Consider the following 23,200-nt stretch of genomic DNA (forward strand, 5'->3'; position numbering starts at 1 on the left):
TTAACTTCCCTCAAAGAAAACGGCTGAATAAGAGCCGCATTATCTTCCTCTGAAACCAATTTAGGAATGAGAGAAAATACAGCCTCATCACTCACAACTGGTTCAGAAGTCAAAAGCTTCTAATAGAAAGTAATAGCACCATCATGAATCTCCCTAAGAGATTGAAGAGAAGACCCATCCTGTAAAGTTAAAGAATTTAGAACACATCTTTTCTTCTTTTGCATAACACTCATATAGAAGAATCGAGTGTTTGCATCTCCCTCCTTCAACCATTTAATACGCGATTTCTGCGTCCACAAAATCTCCTCTCTGTCCAACCAACGCTGATGCTTCTCTTTCAATATCATCATCTGATTTTCTTCCACCTCATAATAATTATCAGCCACTTCAGATTCCAAACCAACCAATTGATCTTCAACCATTTGAATTTTCTTCTCCACCCGCCCAAATGTTTACAAGTTCCAGAGTTTGAGGGCTGATTTGAGCTTAAATAAATTTTTGGCCGCCCGATGCCAAGCATTGCAATTCATATTAGAGTCTCGTACTTGATTTACTAGAGGAAGGAAATCATCATGGGAAGTCCACATTCTTTGAAAACGAAACTGACTAGGACCCGGAAAACTCCTCTCCTGCAACAACTCAAAACACATAGGACTGTGGTTAGAAGATGTATGAGGAAAATACTTCATTGAAGCATCCTGAAATTTGCACAGAAACACTGGATTGACAAGAATTTGATCTAGTCTAGCCCAAATACGACGCCGTCCAGCTTGACTATTACACCAAGAAAATTTAGAACCCATGAAAGGAACCTCTAATAATCCACAATCATGAATAAAGAAATTAAAACTTTGCTTTTCCCTAGCAGCCCTATATGCACCTCCCACATTCTCACCATCCTCCCGAATAATATTAAAATCACCCGCCAAGAACCATGGCTGACCTGCACTATCTAAGGTGCTAATATCCTTTCACAAATCCAGTTGCACCCACATAAAACAACTTGCATAAACAAAAGTAACCAATATACGATCATTCCCACACAAGAACCAACCAGATAAAATTTGGTTTGTAACCAAACCTGAAGAGAACTGAATGTCCTCATCCCAAAAAAGTTAAAATTTTCCACCCATTACCGCATTCAAAGTATACTTATAAAGCTTTAACCATCATGCCCAAAAATGCATATTCTTAACATCCAAAAAAGGTTTCATAATTGCAACAATACATGGTTTAAAACACTTCATGATCCGGGATAAACGACTGCGAGAAGTATGCATGCCCCTAATATTCCATGTAATGATGTTAAACATAAATTAACATTGTTTTTTGGAACGAGTGGTGACGCTGCGAGTCACCCCAGATTTCATTTTTTCAGACTCCAAAATTTCTCGTATTGTTACACCCATCTCTGAATCCGAATATAATCATTTCGATTAATATTTTCAGCCTCAAACATGCCTTCAGAATATGAAACAATAGCACCAACTTGCCTCACAAATATATTTAACTCCTCACAATTTCCCCACTATCTCATCAAAAACATGTGCTACATGACCCAATTCATACTCTAAAATTTCATCCACCATTTTTAAAGAACTTTGAGGAGAATGCAGATTTTCAGCCAAGTTCAAATAGGTTGCATGAGGAGTTTCATTCCCCTTAGACTCTGCCACTGACTTCTCAACTAGAACTTCAGACTGCACAACAGGGCTCGGTTCATGAAATTCCCCTACCTCTCTCAAGATACCATCACTAGAAGCATAAAGGACTTTATCGTTGATTCCACGAGAACAATGCTTCAATTTATTTTTCAGCAAAATTTATTCTTTACGTTTTTTTCGATTTTCTAGCTTATCCATTGTTTGTCTCTCCACCTGAGACCAAACTTGTTTGAGCCTTGTTGGTTTCGATTTAAGAAACTCCTTACCTCCCTTAGTTTTTTTCCTACAATTTAAGTTAGAATGCCCTTGAACATGACAGTGATGACAAAATGCAGGTAGGGTCTCAAAAATAACCTTATGGTATCGACTACTAGGTTCACCAGGAGAGCCAATCCAGAAACCTTTTTGCAGAGGTTGCGATATGTCCATTTCAATGCAGCATCTAGCACATTCCGGACGAAAGACACACACAGTGACGTTATCCCTCCTAAAAAACCTTCCATAAACCCTAGTAAGAATCTTCAACATGGGGATATGATAAAAATTTGGGGGTAGCACCGGCAAAAACAGCCACACAGGTGCAATCACAGGTTCAATATTTTCATCAAAAGTAGTAGACCAATGAAAAATGCGATAGGGCACACCTTCAAGGTCAAAATATTCCCTCGCCATAGCTGTGCAAAAGTCCTCCTCATTTGTCAAATGAACCATCACATTAATCGATTTCCTCATCCCGCCCACCACAGACTGCACCGTCAATCCCCAATGCAACTTGATGAATTTTCAAATCCGATCCAGGGAGGGACGTTTTCGTAAGAATTTCAGAACCACTGTAAAATGGAATGGTGAAGTCTAGCACTCGAGTTCCTCTGGTGAGAAATGGAAGAACATTTTACCATCCTTAAATCCCAGGCGTCAATTAGGGATAACTACCTCAGGGAGTGCTTTCGGGAAGTCCACGACGATATCGACAAAGGAAAGGATGCCTGAGAGGCCATGCAACGGCAGGGGAGGCCACGTGAAGAGAAATCGCAAAATCCAGATAGAAAGGAAACCTAGGCCACGTCAGTGTTCAAACTTTTTTTGAAGAAAAATCATGTTTTTGTTCCTCAATACAAAGGAATAAAAGAAACAGACTACATCAGTAAGCATATGAGGTCACATTCTCTGACTAATAAAAAGCTCCCTCTAACTAACTTGAATACTAACTTTGGCATCAGAAGTTTCCCTTCAATCCTGAACTCCCAATTTTTCCTACATCGCAAGTTATCGACGCCTAATTCGGTGTGCGAAATACACCATTAAAAATTAGAATATTATTTTTGTTTTAAAATTTGAAAAAGTTGAATTATTTATTATGTTTTATTTGAAAGTTTAGAAAAATTGTACCGATTAAGTAATGTTTAAATGAAAAAATTAAAGATTTGAAATTGAAAAAATATTTGAATAATATTTGAATGTTAAGATGAGATGGGTTTAGACCATCTGTAAAACCAAATGGGACCTTATTTTCTAATATTGATATTTGAACTTAAAATATATTCGCAATAAGATATTTTCATTAATTTTTTATTAATAAGAAAATTATTATATGACATATATCAATGAATAATGATAGGTTTACTACCATTCAACTACCTTTATACTATTTTATAGTATGTTTGAAATTTTTATTATTTTCTTTTAACTAATTTTTAAACATCCATAATCATTAAAAAAATAGAAATGCTATTGTCACTTAGAGTTGGGTCCAACAAAAAAATTTTATTTTTTATTTTTTTAATTTAGTGATTAAGAAAGTATTTTTTAATGATGTAGTAAATTTTTTTTTAAAATATTTAAAAGTATAAAAAAATAAAAAAACCTTTGAGTCGAGTTACTATACCGCCCAAAGTAGAGTAGCTCGCTCTACTTGATCGCTAGTTGTTTTTCACCTTTATTTTATTTTATTTTTCTATTCATATTTTTTTAATAGATTTAAATATTTTTAAAAACTAAAAAATACACTAATATACTTAAAATTATTTTCTTAATTATTAAATAAAAAAAAATTATTTTTTACTATACTATACATTTGGAACGGCATAATAACTTTTTTCAAAACCTTTTTGTTATCGTCGGGAGCCGTCTCGTGCTAGCACGGCTCTAAAAAAAAGTTATTACTACCCGGCCGCTGCTAAGCTCCAACAGTTAAGAGCTAAATAATGATAATAAACAAACAAATAGATAAATAATATCACTTCCCCTCTATGGTTTGGCGGACAAGTTTACAACGCACAAACAGTGAACCACCACCCTCGACCTTCAGCTAACCTGAAGCCCTATCCCGAACCATAATGGAGTCCATTGGCGTACTCATGCTTTGCCCGATGTCCGCCTACCTCGAGCAGGAGCTGCAGAGCCGCTTCAATCTCTTTAAGCTCTGGACCGTCCCACAGAAGCCAGAGTTCCTCAAAGAACACGCATCCTCCATCCGCGCCGTCGTCGGCAACGCAGCTGCCGGAGCCGACGCCGAGCTCATCAGCGCTCTGCCGAAGCTTGAGATCGTCTCGAGCTTTAGTGTCGGAGTGGACAAGATCGATCTGGACAAGTGCAGACAGAAGGGGATTAGGGTTACGTACACGCCGGACGTGCTGACCGATGACGTGGCGGACCTTGCGATCGGGCTGATACTGGCGGTGCTGAGGACACTGTGTGCGAGCGATCGTTACGTGAGGAGTGGGGCGTGGAAGAAGGGTGACTTCAGGTTGAATACTAAGGTTATTCGCTTTCCTTTCGCTTTTTAATTGGTTTTATGTTACGATCAGAAAGGCACTAACGACATATGTGCGGTACTGCAGGTCTTTGTTGAACTTGTTGCTGAAATGATTGTTTTGGTGAATTTTCATTTCTTTTTCCTCCGTGGTAGCTGTTCTTTTTTTTTTTTTTTTTTTTTGTTGACTGCGCTTTTGATAATTTTGAATTCTTTGAAATGGCTGGGATAGTTGGTTTACGTTTTGGTATTGTGTGCTTGTATGATGTGATGTCATGAATTATTGGGAATGTTTTGCAATTTTAGGAGTTGTTATATACTAATATCAATATGTGAATAGGCTGCATATTATGGCATATATTGGTGCACAAAATCCTTTATTCTATATTTGTAGGGAAATGTAATTCGTATGTACGTGGGTTGAATTGCTGATGATGCTGAGGAAGTTTGTGATTATTATGTCTTTGACTGTAGATTTTTTATTTGATCGTCTTTAGTGTGATAGTCTGGTTTTATTTTTGTTTCATATTAGAGGCAACGAGGAATCTAGGGCCTGCGGGGATTGTGCTTATGCATATCAAAAGAAGAATTTGATCTTACCAATGTTTCATTGCTAGTAGTGAAATGTGATTCTCATCATGTTCAATTTGTCTGTACAGAACTGCCTGTATCTCGTTATTAGAAAATATTGAAGTTTATAAGGTATGAACTACATTTAATATTTTTGGCTGACTGATAACTACAGATCAGTTGCTCTGTGACTGTGAGTTGGTCTTGGTGACTTTTTTATTGTTGTGTGTCTTGCACTTTTTGTGCTTGCATGACTGGATTACGATGCCGATTACACCATGGTTACCAATTGGAGCATTGTAGAGTTCCAATTCTAGTTTAGCAGAGAAAATAGCCTATCTATGAACTTTATATTCATTTAAGGACTTATAAGCTTGAAACAATTTGACCAATCTCTTGGGCTGTGAACAATGTACATATTTATTTGTGATCTGTGGTCTGTTTCCCATTTATTCTGTGCAGAATTAGTGATTTTGGGTTGCATTAAGTATGTAAGCTTTCGGATTTTTGTGCTCTTCAACTTGGCCTTTTTGTATCTCATGACTCACATTATGCACTTGCCATTCTCAATTTCATTTTCTTATGATATTTGGTATTTTTTTATTCTTTGCATAAATGCTGAAAAATACTTATGACTTTATATGCTTTTAGTTTCACCACTAAAGTGAAAGTAAATTGTCGAGCCAACTAATTTATGAGGCAGGAAGGTTTTCAGATGAGAATGCAGGATGCTCTAAACACTTTATTAGGGCGGTTTCAAGTGCAAACTAAAAAGACCACTGTGATTTTGTGACAGTTGCAAGCAAGAATATTGATTTTTTGGGATTCCTTTCCATCATTCGGCCTTGCATTAAATTCATGATACGATAGATGCTGAAAATTGTAGATGAGCACAGTTTTAATGTGAAATGACAGGCTGACTAAGTGATATGATGTGGAAACCAGAAGGAAGATGATAAAGTACATGAAGCCTAATGATACTCAACCATCTACAAGTCATGTTAGTCTGATTTCAACCTTAGGACTGTTATGCATGTTGCTAAAAAGTGCAGAGATTTTATCGGTCAAAAAAAAAAAAGTGCACATAGTTGATACTTTTGTGTTAAGTGTATGTTGGAAAGTGCAAAATATTTTATTCTGTTCTCCCTGAGCTTCTCAACAGTTGCTATGTAGCTCTGTTAACTTCTCAGCTTGGTGTGTATTTGTTTGGCCAATCTTTGTTTTGTTTAATGAGCCTTTATTTGCTTGACAACTAGCTTTATCAAATTTCTTTCATCCATTTTAGAATTCAATCCACCAGCATATAATAGCAATTACTACTTATCAGGAAAAAAATATAATAGCAATTACTGCATACATTCGTCGTCCACTATTCATCCTTCTAGCTCACCAGTATGCTGGCATCAAATCAACTTGTATTCTCACGTATTTTCTTTGGATGAGTTTCCTTATGAGTTTGACCATCAATACTGCTTGAACTTCTCTTAACTTGTGAGCCGTGAGGAACATATTATTGAATATTGAGTGGACTTGGTAGCGTTTAAGCTTGGCTTGTTAGAAGAATTAGAGGAATAATGCTTGAAACTGGGTTGGTTGAACAATAGGTTTAGTCATGGATTTTGTAGCACCCTTTTTCCCCTTTCCATTTTTAGTTTTAGTTCTGTGCTCAGCTTTATGAGATATGGGTATACAAATTTTTTTGGCTGCTAGCAAGCTCTAGGAGCTTTAGTTTGTCCTGTCCTTGGTAAGAATGTAGTATATATATATATATATATATATATATATATATATATATATATATATATGAAGAGAAACTCAAGTTCAGCAATTTCTTTTTTATTGGCACTGGTTGTCAGAGAACTAAGTCCCGACTAATCTTGAGGGTGCACAGGCCCTCGGCAAGGAGTTTTCCACATGTGCACCTCGGGTAACTCAAAGGGAAGCTCTCCCAGTACGATGGCCCCTAGAAATTGTTTGCAGCCAAGAGAATTTGAACCTTAGAAACTCAAGTTCAACAATTAACATGGTCAAATTATGGATTGCACCATGACACAAAATAGAAATTATCGAGGCACTTAGAAGAAGAGGGTAATCGCTGCTAGTAATGAATAGCCTTTGGCATGATCAGTTCTGGGGCAGTTAGAGCATGAAAGCCGGTGTTGACATGCAAAAAAAGGTTCTGCCTCACAATTTAAATATCCTAGGGCGTACGGTTGAAAATTTACTTTCCATTGGTTATGGTCAGCTTGATACTACTTGCAAGTTATAGTGGGGTATTTGGGCATTGCATTGCCATATTTTCATCATATACAGCATATATGTGCATCATATTGCTCTTGATTAAGGAAGACTCCTATAATTTGTTTTTCTTTTTCTTTTTCTCATGCATTTCCTTTTCTTTGCCCTTTTTTTTAATAATAATCTCTCTTTTTCTTTCTTTAAGTTCACCGGCAAAACAGTTGGTATTGTCGGTTTGGGAAGAATTGGTATGGCAGTTGCTAAGAGAGCTGAAGCATTTAACTGCCCAATCTCTTACCACACGAGAAGAGCAAAGCCAGACATACAATACACATATTATCCAAGTGTTGTTGAGCTAGCCTCCAACTGTGATATTCTGGTTGTTGCATGCCCTCTAAATGAAGAAACCTGGCACATCATCAACCGTGAAGTCATTGATGCATTGGGCCCGAAGGGTGTTCTCATCAACATCGGGAGGGGCCCTCACGTGGACGAACCCGAGCTGGTATCTGCACTAGTTGAAGGCAGGCTAGGCGGGGCTGGTCTCGATGTGTATGAAAAGGAGCCTGAAGTACCTGAGGAACTGTTTGGGCTTGAAAACGTAGTCCTCCTGCCTCATATAGGAAGTGGCACAGTGGAAACCCGGACTGCCATGGCTGACCTTGTGATTGGAAACCTGGAGGCTCACTTTTTGAACAAACCCCTGTTAACCCCATTGGTTTAATATGTTACTCGGGGATCTGCATATTTCCTTGATTATGGCATCCATCGTTTCCAGAACTTGTGGACTGTATCTGGATCAAAAGGAAGACCTTCTGATTGGTTATGTATGATTTATGAGTAATGTTATATAAAGTTATGAAGTGCACAAGTGTCATGCAGTTGTTTTGAAAAAAAATATAATTTATTATTATAATTTTTTTTTATATATAGATGTTATATTTATTTATTTTTTTTTAAATCATTATGCCGTACTTATGCATCCGACTGTAATTATTATTTCTCAAGATTCGTTGAAGTAGATAAGAATCAATCTTCCAGTGCAGGATTTAGCTTTTAGACTCATTTATCTAACATCATATCGAACCGAATATGTAGATAACGAGATAAAATTACACTCAGAATATCTATATGAATATCCCGTAGGTTTGTAACATCCATTAGGTTCGTAATGTTGTATGTTCAATCATTGCCCTCGCATTTATACATAATTAAGTTATTTATTTTACTGGAAAAATATAATTAAAAAAGAAAAGAAAAGAAAGTGGAACTCAATCCAAAACGACGTACTTTTGCTACTTTTGCAATCGTTGCAACCATTTTAACTTTCTTGCCAATATCCCGACCACCGTTTCAAATCCTTGAACGCCCACCGCCACTTCCCTGAGTTCCCTCAAAACACCAACCATATTAATTGAAATTTGAAACGGAAAATCAAACCCTAGCCCGACTCCTCCTCGTCCTCCTTCATGGACTCCATAGGCGTCCTCATGACTTGCCCAATGTCCGATTACCTCGAACAAGAACTCCGAAAGCGCTTCAACCTCTTCAAACTCTGGGCTTATTCCTCAAAGTCTGATTTATTGGACAAACACTCTAACTCCATCCAAGCGCTTGTGGGAAACACCAAAATGGGTGCCGACGCTGAACTCATCGACTCATTGCCCGAGTTGGAGATCGTCTCGAGTTACAGTGTGGGGTTGGATAAGATTGATCTGAGGAAATGTGAGGAGAAAGGAATCAGGGTAACCAATACGCCCGACGTATTGACCGATGATGTTGCCGATTTGGCGATTGGGTTGGTCCTGGCTGTTACGAGGAGGGTTTGTGAGTGTGACCGGTTTGTGAGGAGAGGGTTTTGGAAGAAAGGCGATTTCGGATTAGCTACCAAGGTTAATTTCGTGTCATTTAACTGTCGAGTCCTGAAGAATTCTGCTGTATTTCATTAGGTTTTAGTCTTAACGAACAATTGGCAATGGATGGTACTGGATTTAATGATTCGGCAATGACATACAGTTTTTGTTTTGTAAGATCTGTAATATCTCCACCCTTTGCTATTAATGTCATTTATATCAGCGTCACAATTTTTGTTTATGCCTCTTCAATCAATCATTTCGTAAATAAGATTTTAGTACCAAATGGAATTGCATGGTAATTAGACTCCAGTATTTGCTTATGCAAAGTCGCTCTAGCCAAATTTAGGAAATATTTCATCGGCTGTATAGGCTGGCTTGGAATGAAATGCGATAAAGTTTCAATTTTTTACATTCCCATATATCCATAACCAAAAAAGCTGAAATTAGATGTGATACAGCGGGGTGATTCCAGTGTTCTACTTGTTTTTGTTGATAGACTTATCAAAAAAAAAAACTTGTTTTTGTTGATAGGTGTTTCAATTCTAGTGGGTGCGTGTTCTTTTCAAAACGAAATACAAGAAGAGTAAACCACATTCCAAGAGGAGAAACAACTGTGACAACATTAAAAAACTGACCAAAAAAAAAAGGATGTGGAGAGGGGCATGATAGGTTTGCTAGAATGGGAACTTGAATATGCTGGTCTTTTATCACGTTTTTTCAATTATCTTATGTGCATGTTTGTTTGTCTCTTTCAGTTCAGTGGTAAATCAGTAGGAATTGTTGGGTTGGGAAGGATTGGTACAGCAATTGCAAAGAGAGCCCAAGCATTTGGCTGCCCTATCAGTTACCACTCGAGATCTGAGAAACCAGAAACAAATTACAAGTACTACTCAAACATCATCGACTTGGCTGCCAATTGTCATATTCTCATTGTTGCTTGTGCTTTGACAGAAGAAACCCGACACATCGTCAACCGTGAAGTTATTGATGCATTGGGTCCAAATGGCATTCTCATTAACATTGGAAGAGGTCCAATCATCGATGAAACTGAACTTGTGTCTGCACTCCTTGAAGGCCGGTTGGGTGGGGCTGGGCTCGATGTGTTCGATAATGAGCCAGACGTTCCTGAACGGCTTTTTGGGCTTGAAAACGTAGTTCTTCTGCCTCATGTGGGGAGTGACACTGTGGAAACCAGCGAGGCAATGGCAGACCTTGTCATAAAAAACTTAGAGGCACACTTTTTGAAGAAGCCACTGCTAACTCCAGTGATTTGATTTTGTTGAGAAGGTATGTGGCATGAAATCTTGGATATCTTTCCACCATTTAATTATTTAGATTTACATAATTTCTAAACATTAATGTTTTGGTGAGCATCTTTCCAATAAAAGGAAATCTATTCATGTAAACTTGATATATTTATGGAATGGCATTGTCCCTAGTCTTCAATGGAAAACTTTGCGGCTCTAAATTACGGTTTCTTTGTCTTTCCTACTTCCTTTTGATATTCATAAAAGCTTTTGCAGAATGCAACAATTAATCAGTTTTGAAACTTATATGCTGCAATATTCCCACAAGACATTAGTTACTAAATTGCTCATATGGTCTGGAACCTGCATGTATTTAATATGGGGCCAACATGTTAATACAAAGAGAAGCAACTTCAGGTAGGTCGGGTGATTAGCTTCAATTTACACCAACAAATCACAAGCTGCCACGTAGGAGAAGCAGCAAATTACAACATAGACTCATACACAGGTGAATATTTTTTGTTACAGTTATGATCTTTCCCCTCTTTCTCTCCCTCCTTCCCTCCCCCCACCCCGTGACTTGCTGTAACTGGTAGTTGGGGCTTCTCTGGTTTTTCATTACTTCCTCAAAGAAGGGTAGCTGGATCGTCACATTGACCCTTCCATTCCTTGAATTAACCAGCAATGACATCCAATCTTCCATGTTTTTAAATTCACACTTCACTCTCTTCCTCTCCCTCTCTCTCTTCATAGCAAATCTAGTTTCCCACTGTCCCTAGTAGCAGAAGCTCTCTCTCTCTGATCTCTCTCTCTCTCTCTCTCTCTCACACACACACACACACACACAAATGGCACCAAAAAATGATGGATCAGCTTATTCGATTTGAAATCCATGGTGCAAAGAGGTGGACAACCGTTGCTTTCAAAGCAGGTTATAACATGTTTTGAAGATAAAACACAATTTTATCTCCACAAGAAGGAGATAAAAGGAAGTACAAATAATGAGAAAGAAAGAAAAGCTTTGAACCCAGTACGCCCTCTACATTTTTCTTTGCTTTATTTGATCATCCGCCTGACCCACAGAAGCAAATACTACTCTCCCATGTATTGAAACAAAATAAAAAAGCATGAAAAATATACATATCGATGAATATAAAAAATGAAGATAGGTTTAATAGGTCTTCGAATAAGAGAAGAAGCACTTCAAATCAGAGAGAAAATGGCTTTGGGGAAGACGAAAATGGCTTCAGGGGAGAAGAAGTCTTCTGGGGAGGAGGAAAGTGAGAAGGAGAAGGGAGAAGGGAGGGGTTTAACTGGATGTGGATGCACACCACCGTAACTATCATAAGTTCACTATGTGTCGGGTTTTTACTGTTGGGTGTAAAAGGAAAACACACACTCGACAGATTTTAAGGTTTTCCCTAATGTAAATTGTTCATGTTATGGAACCTACGTACACTTTATGTGGAAATCAACATCCTCATCTCTTTGTCTTAGAGGCCAATGTACTAGGGGTGAAAATTGACCCATTTGGCGCGGTTTTTGGGCAAAATCGACACCGACCTATGTGTGAAAAACAGGTGGAGCAACCATTCGTAACCGGTTGATGGAGAGTGGTAAAACCGGTCGGTGTAATTTTGGCTGGTTGTCATCGGTTCATCGGCGTGAATATCGGTTCCAACACTCAACAATACAGATTCAGTAACAAACATCAACTATTCAGATCCAAACAATAAGCATCAAGTTGATTTCATCAACTATCCCATGAGTGAGAGAGAGAGAGAGAGAGAGAGAGAGAGGGAGATGAGAGACGACTTGAAAGGCTGATAGAGGCTCTGAGAGCCCAAGAGGAAAAGGGAGATGGCATCATTGCATCTAAGAGGAGATGGCATTGCCGCATTGGAGAAGGAGTTGGCATCGCCGCATCGGATAGGGAGGTTGGGGGGTGGCTACCACTGGAGAGAATCTGAGTGAGGGAAAGAACTTTCGAAATGAAGAATGAGGAAGGAGGCTTGCAGGGGTCTTTTACCCTAATTCAAAACAGCATCGTTTGCCTTAAGCCAAACGACGTTGTTGCATTCTTTATTTTTTTACAACTTGCGACCCCAAAACGATGGCGTTTCACGTATTTGAGTGAAACAGCGTCGTTTTTTATATTCGAAAAAAAAATGAAGATAGTTGACGTCGGTCGGTTTAGCAGTTTTGCCTTGGGTCGAATCGGAACCGAACTGACCGACGTCGGTTTTGCTTAATTCTTATTGCCAACTGACCGGTTCTCTGCCGATTTCGTGCTCTGACGGCCGGTTTGAGTCAGTTCCAACCGATTTAACGATTTCTTGTACAACCTTAAAATGTACTGCTATCGAGGAAATGGCAATTTGGACTCTCCAATCCATAAGCAGTACATTGCCTTCGATTGACAGGACTTTTAAGCACCGTTGTTTGGAATGAGATGACACATCATCCGTCCCATCAATTTTCAATTTGGTGTTTGTGCAGTCTTTCAAAATTCTAAATTCATTTTATTTGGAGCAAGAGAAGGGAAGGGAAAAGGCACAGTTTCTTCTCTGGGGAAAGAAAGGGGAATTGGATTTGCACGTTTTCTACGATTCGTTAATTTGATTTGTCTTTGGATGGAATTTGAAAGAAAGCTTGAAGGCAATTAGAACACACAATTATTTGTGCTCGAAACTGGCATGGAAAAAACTCCCCGCATTGTTAATCGTGAATCCACTGTGCATTGGACGTGGTGCACTCTCTTAACACTTCTGCTTGTGTCTGCATTGCTTGAAGGCCGACTGGCTGGGTCAGGACTCGGATGCATCTGAAAATGAGCCAGATGTTCCTCAACAACTGATTGGTGCTGAAAAATTGAAAATTAGTCCTGGCAGCCGGCAGGACTTTGTGGTCAAGAACTTGGCAGCAGCTGTACGCTTCCAAGACAAGCCCTCGGGCAAAGTGTGCATGGTCGACTGGGATCTTGGGCTCGAGCCTCGAGTTGCTGTCAGTTAGATGGGGGTAAGTGTCAGATATTATTATTATTGGTATTATGTGGCCATCATGTTTAGTTAAAGCATTCTAATGGTAATCAGCATCTTTTCACTCCAGTCAGCAGTCATAGTTAGTTTTTAGCCATGTTCTACCATCCATTTATGCCTGCTACGGACTCCAAGATCAGAACAGAAGGAGAGGTACCGTGTCTACTGCCCGTAAGTTCGAGTGTTTATCTAATCCAACTTCAAATAATACCAACGTAAAGTCGCCCGCATCATATTCCTACCACGACGAGAAGGCAACATTCTTCGTCGACCCTAATAAATTTTGAATAATTCTGAATATACATCAATTCCATCCTTTCATTTTACTGCTTTCTCATCCACCAAACAGTGCATTGACGAGTTGGGAAATGGATAGATTTTCAAATAAAAAGGATAAACATCATTGACAACTACGCTATGTACAATAATGGGACATTACGAAATGCCCCAACAAGCACCACAAGGCCCTCAACGACGGGATAATCCAAAAATCATCCCCCATGTTCTATCTTTATCCGTATTATTTTACAACATTCTAGAAAAAGGAACATGGAAAAGTTTGGTGCACTTTTTTTTCATCTTCGGCCTTTCTGTCCAACGTTGTTTATACAACCAAGCATTTGCACTGCCTTAGCATATCATGGAGAGGAGGAAGCAGCCCCTTTGAAGATGAGGAAATTGAGAGTCTCCAGCTTAAAGTAGATGAAAGTTCCTTTAGAATGAGTGAAGAAACACCCAAAATTCGAACCCACCACGCACTGCCATCCACCCCCAAACTTCTTGTCAAAATCCTGCCATTCATAGAACTACAGATTTAGTCTCTAGAAGTAAACAAATAAAATAAAAGCACAGAAACATCTCCACGTCTCTCTCTTTTGTTTGATTTTCCTCTTTATATTTCCATTTCCCTTTTCTTCCTTGTTTTTCCTTCATTTGGTACCAAAAAATGTTTATTCCGAGTACCAAAAAAATCATAGTGAGGTTATTTCATGCAACTTTGCATTGTTTACGCAAAAAAGAAAAAAACGAAAGATAGAAATAAGTAAAGAATAAAAAGAAGACAGAAAATGAAGGTACTAATTCCGATCCTTAACATGTATTTGAGAGAGAGAGAGAGAGAGAGAGATCAGGAACCTTTTTTATGTGGGCAGCAATGGATCTGCAGTCAATGACATCGTAGAGATCCAAAGCTTGAGAAGCAGAAGCCATTGCTTGGATCTGCATCTTCACCGGCATGTCTGTGTCTTCCACCATAGCTTTTCCTTCCAACATCTTGTCTCCTCTCTCCCTCTCTCTCTCAAAGCTAAAAAAAAAAAAAAAAAACCCAGGTAGGATATGAATTATGTAGCTCTTATCTTCGAAACCCAGAAAGATTCTCTCGATCTCAAGATGTTTTGCGAGGTCTAAAGTGTACCAAACATATTGATAGAAGAAACGGAGCTGTGCTTTGCGAATAAATAAAAGGATAAAGAACCCAGGGAACGAGAGACCTATCTATCTTCCAAGTGTAAAGGAGTCTTTAGGATGCAATTTTAAGCTGGCACGGAGTACATCTTTTTTTGTCCTTTTCTATTTATTTAACCTTGTTCAATGCGGATCGTGATCTCTCTCTCTCAACTTCTCCCCTGCTACAAGGGCCATGATCAATTGGATAACGATGACAGACAAAGCTGATGACTGGTGAGGCTAAAGATAAAGCCCCATCATATTAAGCTGGAATTTTTTACATTATTAGTCAAAATTGATGGTGCAAGGTTGGAATATTAAGCTGGTTTTAGTCTGTTATTTTTATTTTAGGTATCTACAGTCAAATTTAGATTATATTTGTTATTTCATCTACTTGTCAAATGGACCTGCAGTCAATGGACACAGATCTTTTCTCTTTTATTTTTTTTTAATTTTTTTATTTCAACTACTTGTCGAAAGAGAATGTTTCATTTGTTTTATGAAATAAATTGAGATTAAAATTAAAAATTAAATAAAATATTATTAAAATTTATTTTTTAATAATATTTTTATTTTAAAATTTAAAAAATTTAAATTATTTATTTTATTTTAAGTAAAAAATTTAAAAAAATTATAATAATAAAATTAAAAGAAATAAAATAAATTAAGAGTAGTTGTAAAAAGAAATGATTACTTAGCCGAACATGGCCCCGACCAAAACCCAATACGCCGACTCAACTCGTGTCTCTATCTAGTATGAAGTATCTACTACGATATTTTCCTTGGATAATGGCATACTATAAATAAATAAATGAAGCTGAAGACGAAGATGAAAATGAAAAGAAATTATATGACTTACAAATTATGTTCAAAACAAATAGAAATATATTTGTACTTTCAGGCGTATAAATTTTGCATATTTTTTTTTTATAAATTTAAAATTTACATAATTTTTTTTAATAATAAATTTCATTTTTTTCAAAAGTACGCGAGATATTATATATATATAATTAAAAAAACTAAACATTTAGGTTGTGTTTAGGTAGTAAGGTAATTTTAGGTATTCTGTGAATAGTAGTAAAAAAATAATGATAAAATATTGAATAATAATAAAAAATAATAATATAATAAATAATAGTGAGATATTTTGAGAATACCGGAGGTAACCTTTAATTAAAAGATCAGTTGATATTTAGAGCGTTCACATAAAAGTGACGTGTATGAGTAATATAGCTACAAACTCGAAAAAGACAAACTTTATATAAACCTTTTGTTAAAATATAGATTTCACTAATAAAAAATAATTTTTTTTACACTTTTTTAAGGTGATGCTTCCTTTTTACAAGAGTTTGTCTACTTAGAACTTGTACAAATAATTTATTTTTGTTAAAATATAAGGATAACTTGTGCTGTATATATATATGTAAAAAAATTATTTGTACAAGTTTTAAATAGACAAGTCTCATTCAAACATTTGTAAAAAAATAGACCCTATATTAAAAAAGTGTGAAAAAAATTATTCTTTATTAATAGGATTTACTTTTTTACAAAAATTTTGTATAAAACTTACCTATTTGAGACTCGTATCTATTATTACTCTTTAATTATTATATATCAGGTAGCATTTTATATAATAATTAAAACTCATGGATTGAAAAATGCAATTAAGCTGAAGCCATTTAAAGTCACCATAATTGATATTTTTCTAAACTTGGAAGCTACAGAGACTGGACTGTAATTTTCTAGAGAAATGCTTTTTGTTCCGAAAATGTGTCTCGAATTTGTATCTTGAATGATTTTTTTTTTTTATTTAGTGATTAAAGAAATATTTTTTAATGATGTTGTGAATTTTCTATTTTTTTAAAAATATTTATGATGACTAAAAAAATACATAAAAATAAAAAATAAAAATAAAAAAATAAAATAGCCTATTCGAAATGTTTTTTGGGTCAACGCAGCAGTTCTCAATTTTCTAAGAAAACATTCCATTTCCAAGCGTCTAACCCGTCGAAGGGCATGTTTAACTGGTATTATAATCCTGACTTGGTTTCTATCTTTTTGGGTCCAAACTCAACATTCATCACTCATCCATAAATGATTAAATTCAGTTCAGTCCGACGGAATATCATATACTTTAGAGCACTCGTAGTGGATTTGATAAAATGAAGAAAAGTCTAAAATTTGAATGGGTTGAGAGTTAAAAATACGATTCGGTAAAACTCAAAACTTAAGCTTTGAGTTATAGGAAATTTAATTTCATTTTCATATTTAAGGACTTACTATTCATAAGTCTATTCTATTGTTTTATTACAAAATACAGAAGACTATTAGTTTATGTTTAAAAATTAATTTGTGAAATATGTTTATTGAGTAATTAGGTTGAGAAAAAAAAAATAGTTGGAAAATAATAATGTAAATATCAAATTAAATTATTAATATACATATTGTTAGTGTAATTGTAAAATATGAAAAAAAATTAAAAATATTATTATTAATAAAAAAATAATATTATATTATATTTTGTTAAATCTAATAATTAATCCAATACGAGATTATAGATAGAAAGATTTTAAATTTATAAAAAATATATAATTTTCATCAAATTTTAAACAAGGTTTCCACGAAGCCCATTCTAATGCTCTTAGGTTTTCATAATCCTCTCAGACCCAACACAATATTGTTCTTACAAATTCTCTTGGGACCGACAGGCTTGTCGGAAACTCACTGCAGCAAGACCATGTCTCGTACTTTACTCTAATTTGTACGCACCTTTAATTTTATAAATTCACTTAATTTAATATATTATTATATATTATAAAATTATTTTTATTATAAAATAAGCCTATCGCATAACATATAATTACATAAATTTGTAAATTAATTTTTATGAAATCTAAACGACTACTCTTAAATAATATCAGTTATATACCAAAGAAATAACAGAAAAAAGGCAAAGAATAAATGAAGGATGAAATTAACAAATAATAAAGTAGTAGAAATTTATTATAATATTGTTATTGACAAAGAACAATTAGGACATCAGGAGCAGCTAGCAATCGTAGTTGCTAAGTTGGCTGCAAATTAAGACGCGCGCCAACAATTAGAAAAGAAGATGGAGAATGGCCTTCAAAGCAGCGAGAAACTGTGTCATCATCGTATTCCTTTCAGCAAGCTCCGGCACGTTAAGCGTACCGCAATAATGTATTTCTCCCCAAGCATCTTCCAGAATTTGATACGCATTTTTATACCTCCTTGCGTCAAAATTGGAGAGACCCTTCTCCTTGACATTATGGATGCTCATATTATAGGAACTCATGCATCCCGCGCGGCGTGACCAAGTATCATAGTCAGTACTCTTGATCACCAGGTCGTAGGCCACCTTTACTGTTTCTTGACCTTTACTAAACACCAGCTCCAAACCTATCCTGGACAGTCCCCTCACATCAACTGCATTTGAGCTCCGAGGGTCCGACTCCAAGGTTGACCTGCAAACATCCGGAAACTCTGTCTGTTTGCATGTTTTGTTTATCAGCGACTCGCCATTCTTGTTTGCAGTTGCTGCTGCACAATGTTGGGTTGAAAGCAACACACAAACTATAACAATTGAGATCATAGGGAGGAGAGGATCAAGAGAAACAACATTTTTGATGCCCATTTTTTGTTTTAATTTGTCTTTGTCTTGTAGATCGCTTTGCTTTGCTTTGTTTATCCCACCCATATATATAGATATATATATATATATATTTGACATGTTGATGACTAATTCGGGTTGAATTTACACCGAACGAACCCATTTCTAGAGCTGTTATTGACCGACTTTGTGGTCATCAGCCTTGCCGGTAACGGCGGGCAAAAATTACCCGCATTTAACGGCTATATATTATATAGCAGCACGCTTGTAGAAGTCCAACCAAGTCTTTGAGATTTTTGTTATCGTAGTTATTTTTGGATAAATATAGATGATTGTGTCGAATCAAATACACGGTATTTTGACCCTTTTCATCTAAAATTTTATCATCTGGAATTTTAATTTCTCACAAATACTTTTCGTCCTGGGTTCGTGATGGGTGTTGGGTCATGGGAATTTGGGCCCTCAGAACTTTGAGACCCCAAGAGGAGTTGACAAGTGGGCCCATATGAAGCCCAACAATTCTGCCCTTAGTTCTTTAAACAGTGAAAGACAAAATAAGAAAAGACGAAATATATTAAAGGTTTATCATTGGTGGGGTCCCAAGAAAGATATTAGTTTAATAAAAAGAATAAACAATTAAAATATAAGAACTTAATTATATATAAGTTATACACAGTTATTTTTACATATTTTTTACATATTTTATTGATGTAATTGATTAAATTATCTATTTTATATTAAAATAAACGTAATCAATCACATTAATAAAATATATAAAAAAATATGTAAAAATCAATTTTTTATTATATATATATATATATATATCTTGAAAATGGAAGAAAAAAAAAAGGTGATGACGATTAACGAATCTAGATTAGGTAGTCTGTCAAACACCCATTGGAAAATAAATTAATTAATAAATGGCATTTGGACAATATGATATATTTTTTATCTACATTATTATTGCTGGCTGCCGACACATCCCGAACCTGCCAGCCTTTCCCTGGAGGTTTGGTTAACTAGGCTCGGAGCCGAGGCTAGTATACTCGTTTATTTATCCCGCTAATCCTTTGATCCACACTTTTCCTCATTGGTCGTCAAGGAAAAATCTCTCCCTGCTTTCATGCAGAGAGAGAGAGAGAGAGAGAGAGAGAGAGAGAGACAGAAACATTAAAATAGCAGAGAGGAAGAGTGAAGAGCGACAGTGACCGTGAGCTATATTGCATGTGGCCGTGATACTGATACAATCTTCATCACTATTGGCTACAGCCGGCAAGGAGCGTATGTACTGCCTTTACCATTATCATTCAACAAACTTTTCAGTTTTCCTTTGAAATTCAATCGTTTGCCACTGTATTCTCTGTTCGCAGCTATTTTCTTGGTTACCCATTTGGCATTTCTTTCTGATTAGGTAATTTTGAAGTAAAGATTTTCCTTTTCTTTTCCCTTTGTGCTATATCCTCCTTCGGAAAGCGAGCTCCTCAATTTCAGAAAAATATTGGGTATTGAAGATTAATTGTGTGCGTGTGTGTTTTTTTTGTCCTCCCGGAAGCTGAGCAAGCATATGAACTGAAGCTTTCAAATTCAATAGCTACTATCACTCTTAAGCAAGGATGCTTTCGGCAAAATCCGAGTCTGATATCACCAGCTTAGCTCCATCGTCACCTTCAAGGTCCCCCAAGCGCCCTGTATACTATGTACAGAGCCCTTCAAGGGACTCTCATGATGGCGACAAGTCCTCTTCTTTGCAGGCCACTCCAATCTACAACAACAGCCCAATGGAGTCCCCTTCTCACCCGTCTTTTGGGCGCCACTCGAGGAACTCCTCGGCCAGCCGGTTTTCCGGTATTTTCCGGTCGTCCTCGGGGAGAAAAGGACCCAGGAAGAGGAATGACAAGGGGTGGCCCGAGTGTAATGTGATCGTGGAAGAAGGAGCTTACGATGAACTCCAGGACAAGGCGTTTACAAGGCGGTTTCAGGCTTTGATTGCCTTGTTTGGTTTTGTGCTCTTGTTCACTACGTTTTGCTTGATTATATGGGGAGCTAGCCGGCCTTACAAGGCAGAGATTACCGTGAAGGTATGCCAAGTTCCCTTCTTTGCTGTCGGGTATTTGCCTCAAACTAGTCTTTATCATATTAATGAAGGATATAAACATTGTGGCAATTATGTTTTTTTGACGCTTGGTTCGTGGATTTGTCTTTGATGATGATGAATATGGTTTATGGGGTTGTAATCATGATAACTTTCAAAAGCGACCTATCTAATTGGGGAAACAGCCAAGGTTTCAAAATCGTCAAAGTAGCAATCAACAGCAAAAACGAAGTTAATTAAATGGGCATCGGAGAAAATTGTAATGTGAGATAAATCCAAAATTCTAGCCGTCAATTCATAAGATAAAGCATATATATATATATATATATATATTTTACAAATTGACTGTCAGCTTAGTGTTTGGAAGAGAATATGTTCTGATTATCCATTTGTTGTAATTACTAGGTTCAGTAGAAGACCTGAGTGTAAATAATTATTTAGCAACGGAAGATATAATATTCTAAGGATTTAGACAGTTTCAATATTTGGTTAGGTACGTGGTTAGGAAAAAACAAAATCCTGTTAGGCACGTATTATGGATCATTATGAACTTTATTTTTTAATCATTTTTCATCCTCACATCCTCAACTTGCTTGGGAACTTCAAAGTGATGGCAGAAAAGATGAAAGATAAATTCTTCCATCTCAACTTTGCTTGGGAACTTTAATAGCCAGTACATTACTGGTTTTCTTTGTACTCTTTTTTTTTTTTTTTTTTTTTGTTTCCTTTATAAGATTGGTCTAACTTGATCTCGAGTTTGCTCATCATACTTATAGTTGGACAGGCACTCGTCTCTCTTGGCTGAAGAGATTGTGCAACTAAGCATTTTGGGATGATAGTGTATATGGCATAACTCTAGAACTATTTGTCCTCCAAGTACAGTCATAGTCCTTTTTATTTTAAATTTTACTCTCTACGGCAAATGAGATATATATCCCAGTAGAAGGTTTATGCCCTGACTTAGGAATGAAGCTTTTTTCATGGATACCTTCAAATTGGAAGTAGCAAGTTTTGAATTGTTTCCAATTTCTTTAAGCATAAAGCATAAATACATGCAGATGTGACTGGCTTTACAATAAGACCTAGATCCAGCAGTTATTAATACCAACTTAGTATAAAAGATAAAGTAAAAATTAGCTTTGTTTTTATGGTTGTTAGTCAGCCATTGATAATATCAATACCTTACAATCTTGAAAATCCCTTCTGACAGTTGCAGGAAAAAGGGAAGTACGCACATCTTGTATGGTTTTAATACTTTGAAAAAGTGAACCATTGTCAGATAAGCTGCTCATGGAACTCTTAATCCTTATTTATGTGAATATGTAGACCATCTTTAGTTTCTCTGCCATTGTAATGCTTTATACTTGGACTCTATGCATATAGGGTTAAATGTTACAGCATTATATTTCAATAACACAAGGAGCCATGTGAATTAAACGCGCACAAGTGATTTTATCTTAAGGTGTTCCTTCTTTTTACCACTTAACTACATCCCCTAATGGAGGATCTGATCCTACAGAGCTTGGCAGTAAACAACTTATATGTTGGAGAGGGTTCAGACTCCACGGGGGTACCAACAAAGATGCTGACAGTGAATGGTTCATTGAAGATGAACATATACAATCCTGCTACGTTGTTTGGCATTCATGTTAGCTCCACCCCTGTCAATCTCGTATATTCGGAGATTACCGTTGCGACTGGTCAGGTGAAAACTCTGTCCATTACCACCTATTGCTAAAGTTAATCACAAGAACTAAGTTAGGATACTAGTCAAATTATACTTTTGAACCTATAAAGGAATGAGGAAAAGGCACAAGCTTCTTGGGCTAAATTTTAAAGCCCACTAAACCATAATGATTTTGGTTTGAAGTTTGAGAAGCACGTTACCCATTTGAGCTTTTTATGATATGCAGCTGAAGAAATATTATCAGCCAAGAAAAAGTCACAGAATTGTCTCGGTGAATTTGGAAGGTGAAAAGGTTCCTCTGTATGGGGCTGGATCAGGTATAACAATATCATCAAATGGTGGCGTAGTCCCATTGACATTGACATTTCAAATCCGGTCTCGCGGGATGTGGTGGGTAAGCTAGTGAGAATAAAGCACCGAAGGCAGATCTCTTGCCCTTTGGTCATCGACTCCACCAGCACCAAACCGATCAAGTTCAAAAAGAACACATGCACATATGAATGGAGATCATGATGCGCTTTCCATTTGTATTATCTGATACTCGGCGCAAGCAGTGACACATAGTCTGGTCTATCTGCTCTCAAATCTGTTGCCATTTCATGATCCAATCATATGTACTGCGCGCTGTTTGAGCTCTACTGAGCCTTTGTTATATATCGGTGGGGAAGAAGAAATATGTATCATGAGAAACTCTGATGATGGGTGTATTATTTGTGTTTACTCTTGTGAGGATTATGCAAATAAACGTATGTATGCATGTATGTTTGTATGAATGCATTCGCGTGTGGTATAATTTATGATTGTGATGAAGTTTATGATTTACAAGAACAGCAAAAAGATTGAAATGGGTTTCTATAAAAGCGTACTGAAATAATTAATTTTAGATTTTTTTTATCAAATTAATTTAAGAATTTTGGGTAGAAGAAAAATAGGTATATGAAATAGGTTTTATAATATTTACTAAAAAGTTATTTTATTC

The 23,200-nt window shown here is 36.5% G+C and overlaps 3 protein-coding genes and 1 pseudogene across 3 annotated transcripts; 2 read left to right on the top strand and 2 right to left on the bottom strand.

Annotated features, from left to right (window-relative positions):
- Nucleotides 1–3,775: 3,775 nt before the first annotated feature.
- Nucleotides 3,776–10,533, top strand: LOC121247815. Its single transcript, XM_041146268.1, has 4 exons — nt 3,776–4,423; nt 7,430–7,945; nt 8,670–9,116; nt 9,836–10,533. The coding sequence occupies exons 1-4, from the start codon at nt 4,001–4,003 to the stop codon at nt 10,352–10,354; spliced, it is 1,905 nt and encodes a 634-aa protein (XP_041002202.1). The 5' UTR covers nt 3,776–4,000; the 3' UTR covers nt 10,355–10,533.
- A 3,193-nt stretch (nt 10,534–13,726) lies between these two features.
- On the bottom strand, nt 13,727–15,035 carry LOC121261975 (dynein light chain 1, cytoplasmic). Its single transcript, XM_041164424.1, has 2 exons — nt 14,500–15,035; nt 13,727–14,156 (listed from the first exon to the last, which is right to left on the bottom strand). Exons 1-2 carry the CDS (start codon nt 14,635–14,637, stop codon nt 14,004–14,006), a joined length of 291 nt encoding a protein of 96 aa, XP_041020358.1. The 5' UTR covers nt 14,638–15,035; the 3' UTR covers nt 13,727–14,003.
- A 2,750-nt stretch (nt 15,036–17,785) lies between these two features.
- On the bottom strand, nt 17,786–18,517 carry LOC121261339. The gene has a single exon (XM_041163663.1). It carries the CDS (start codon nt 18,464–18,466, stop codon nt 17,912–17,914), a length of 555 nt encoding a protein of 184 aa, XP_041019597.1. The 5' UTR covers nt 18,467–18,517; the 3' UTR covers nt 17,786–17,911.
- Nucleotides 18,518–19,511: 994 nt separating this feature from the next.
- LOC121260417 lies at nt 19,512–23,031 on the top strand (annotated as a pseudogene).
- Nucleotides 23,032–23,200: the final 169 nt, after the last annotated feature.

This window comes from Juglans microcarpa x Juglans regia, chromosome 1D, assembly GCF_004785595.1.
Source record: "Juglans microcarpa x Juglans regia isolate MS1-56 chromosome 1D, Jm3101_v1.0, whole genome shotgun sequence".
NCBI classification, from domain to species: Eukaryota; Viridiplantae; Streptophyta; class Magnoliopsida; order Fagales; family Juglandaceae; genus Juglans; species Juglans microcarpa x Juglans regia.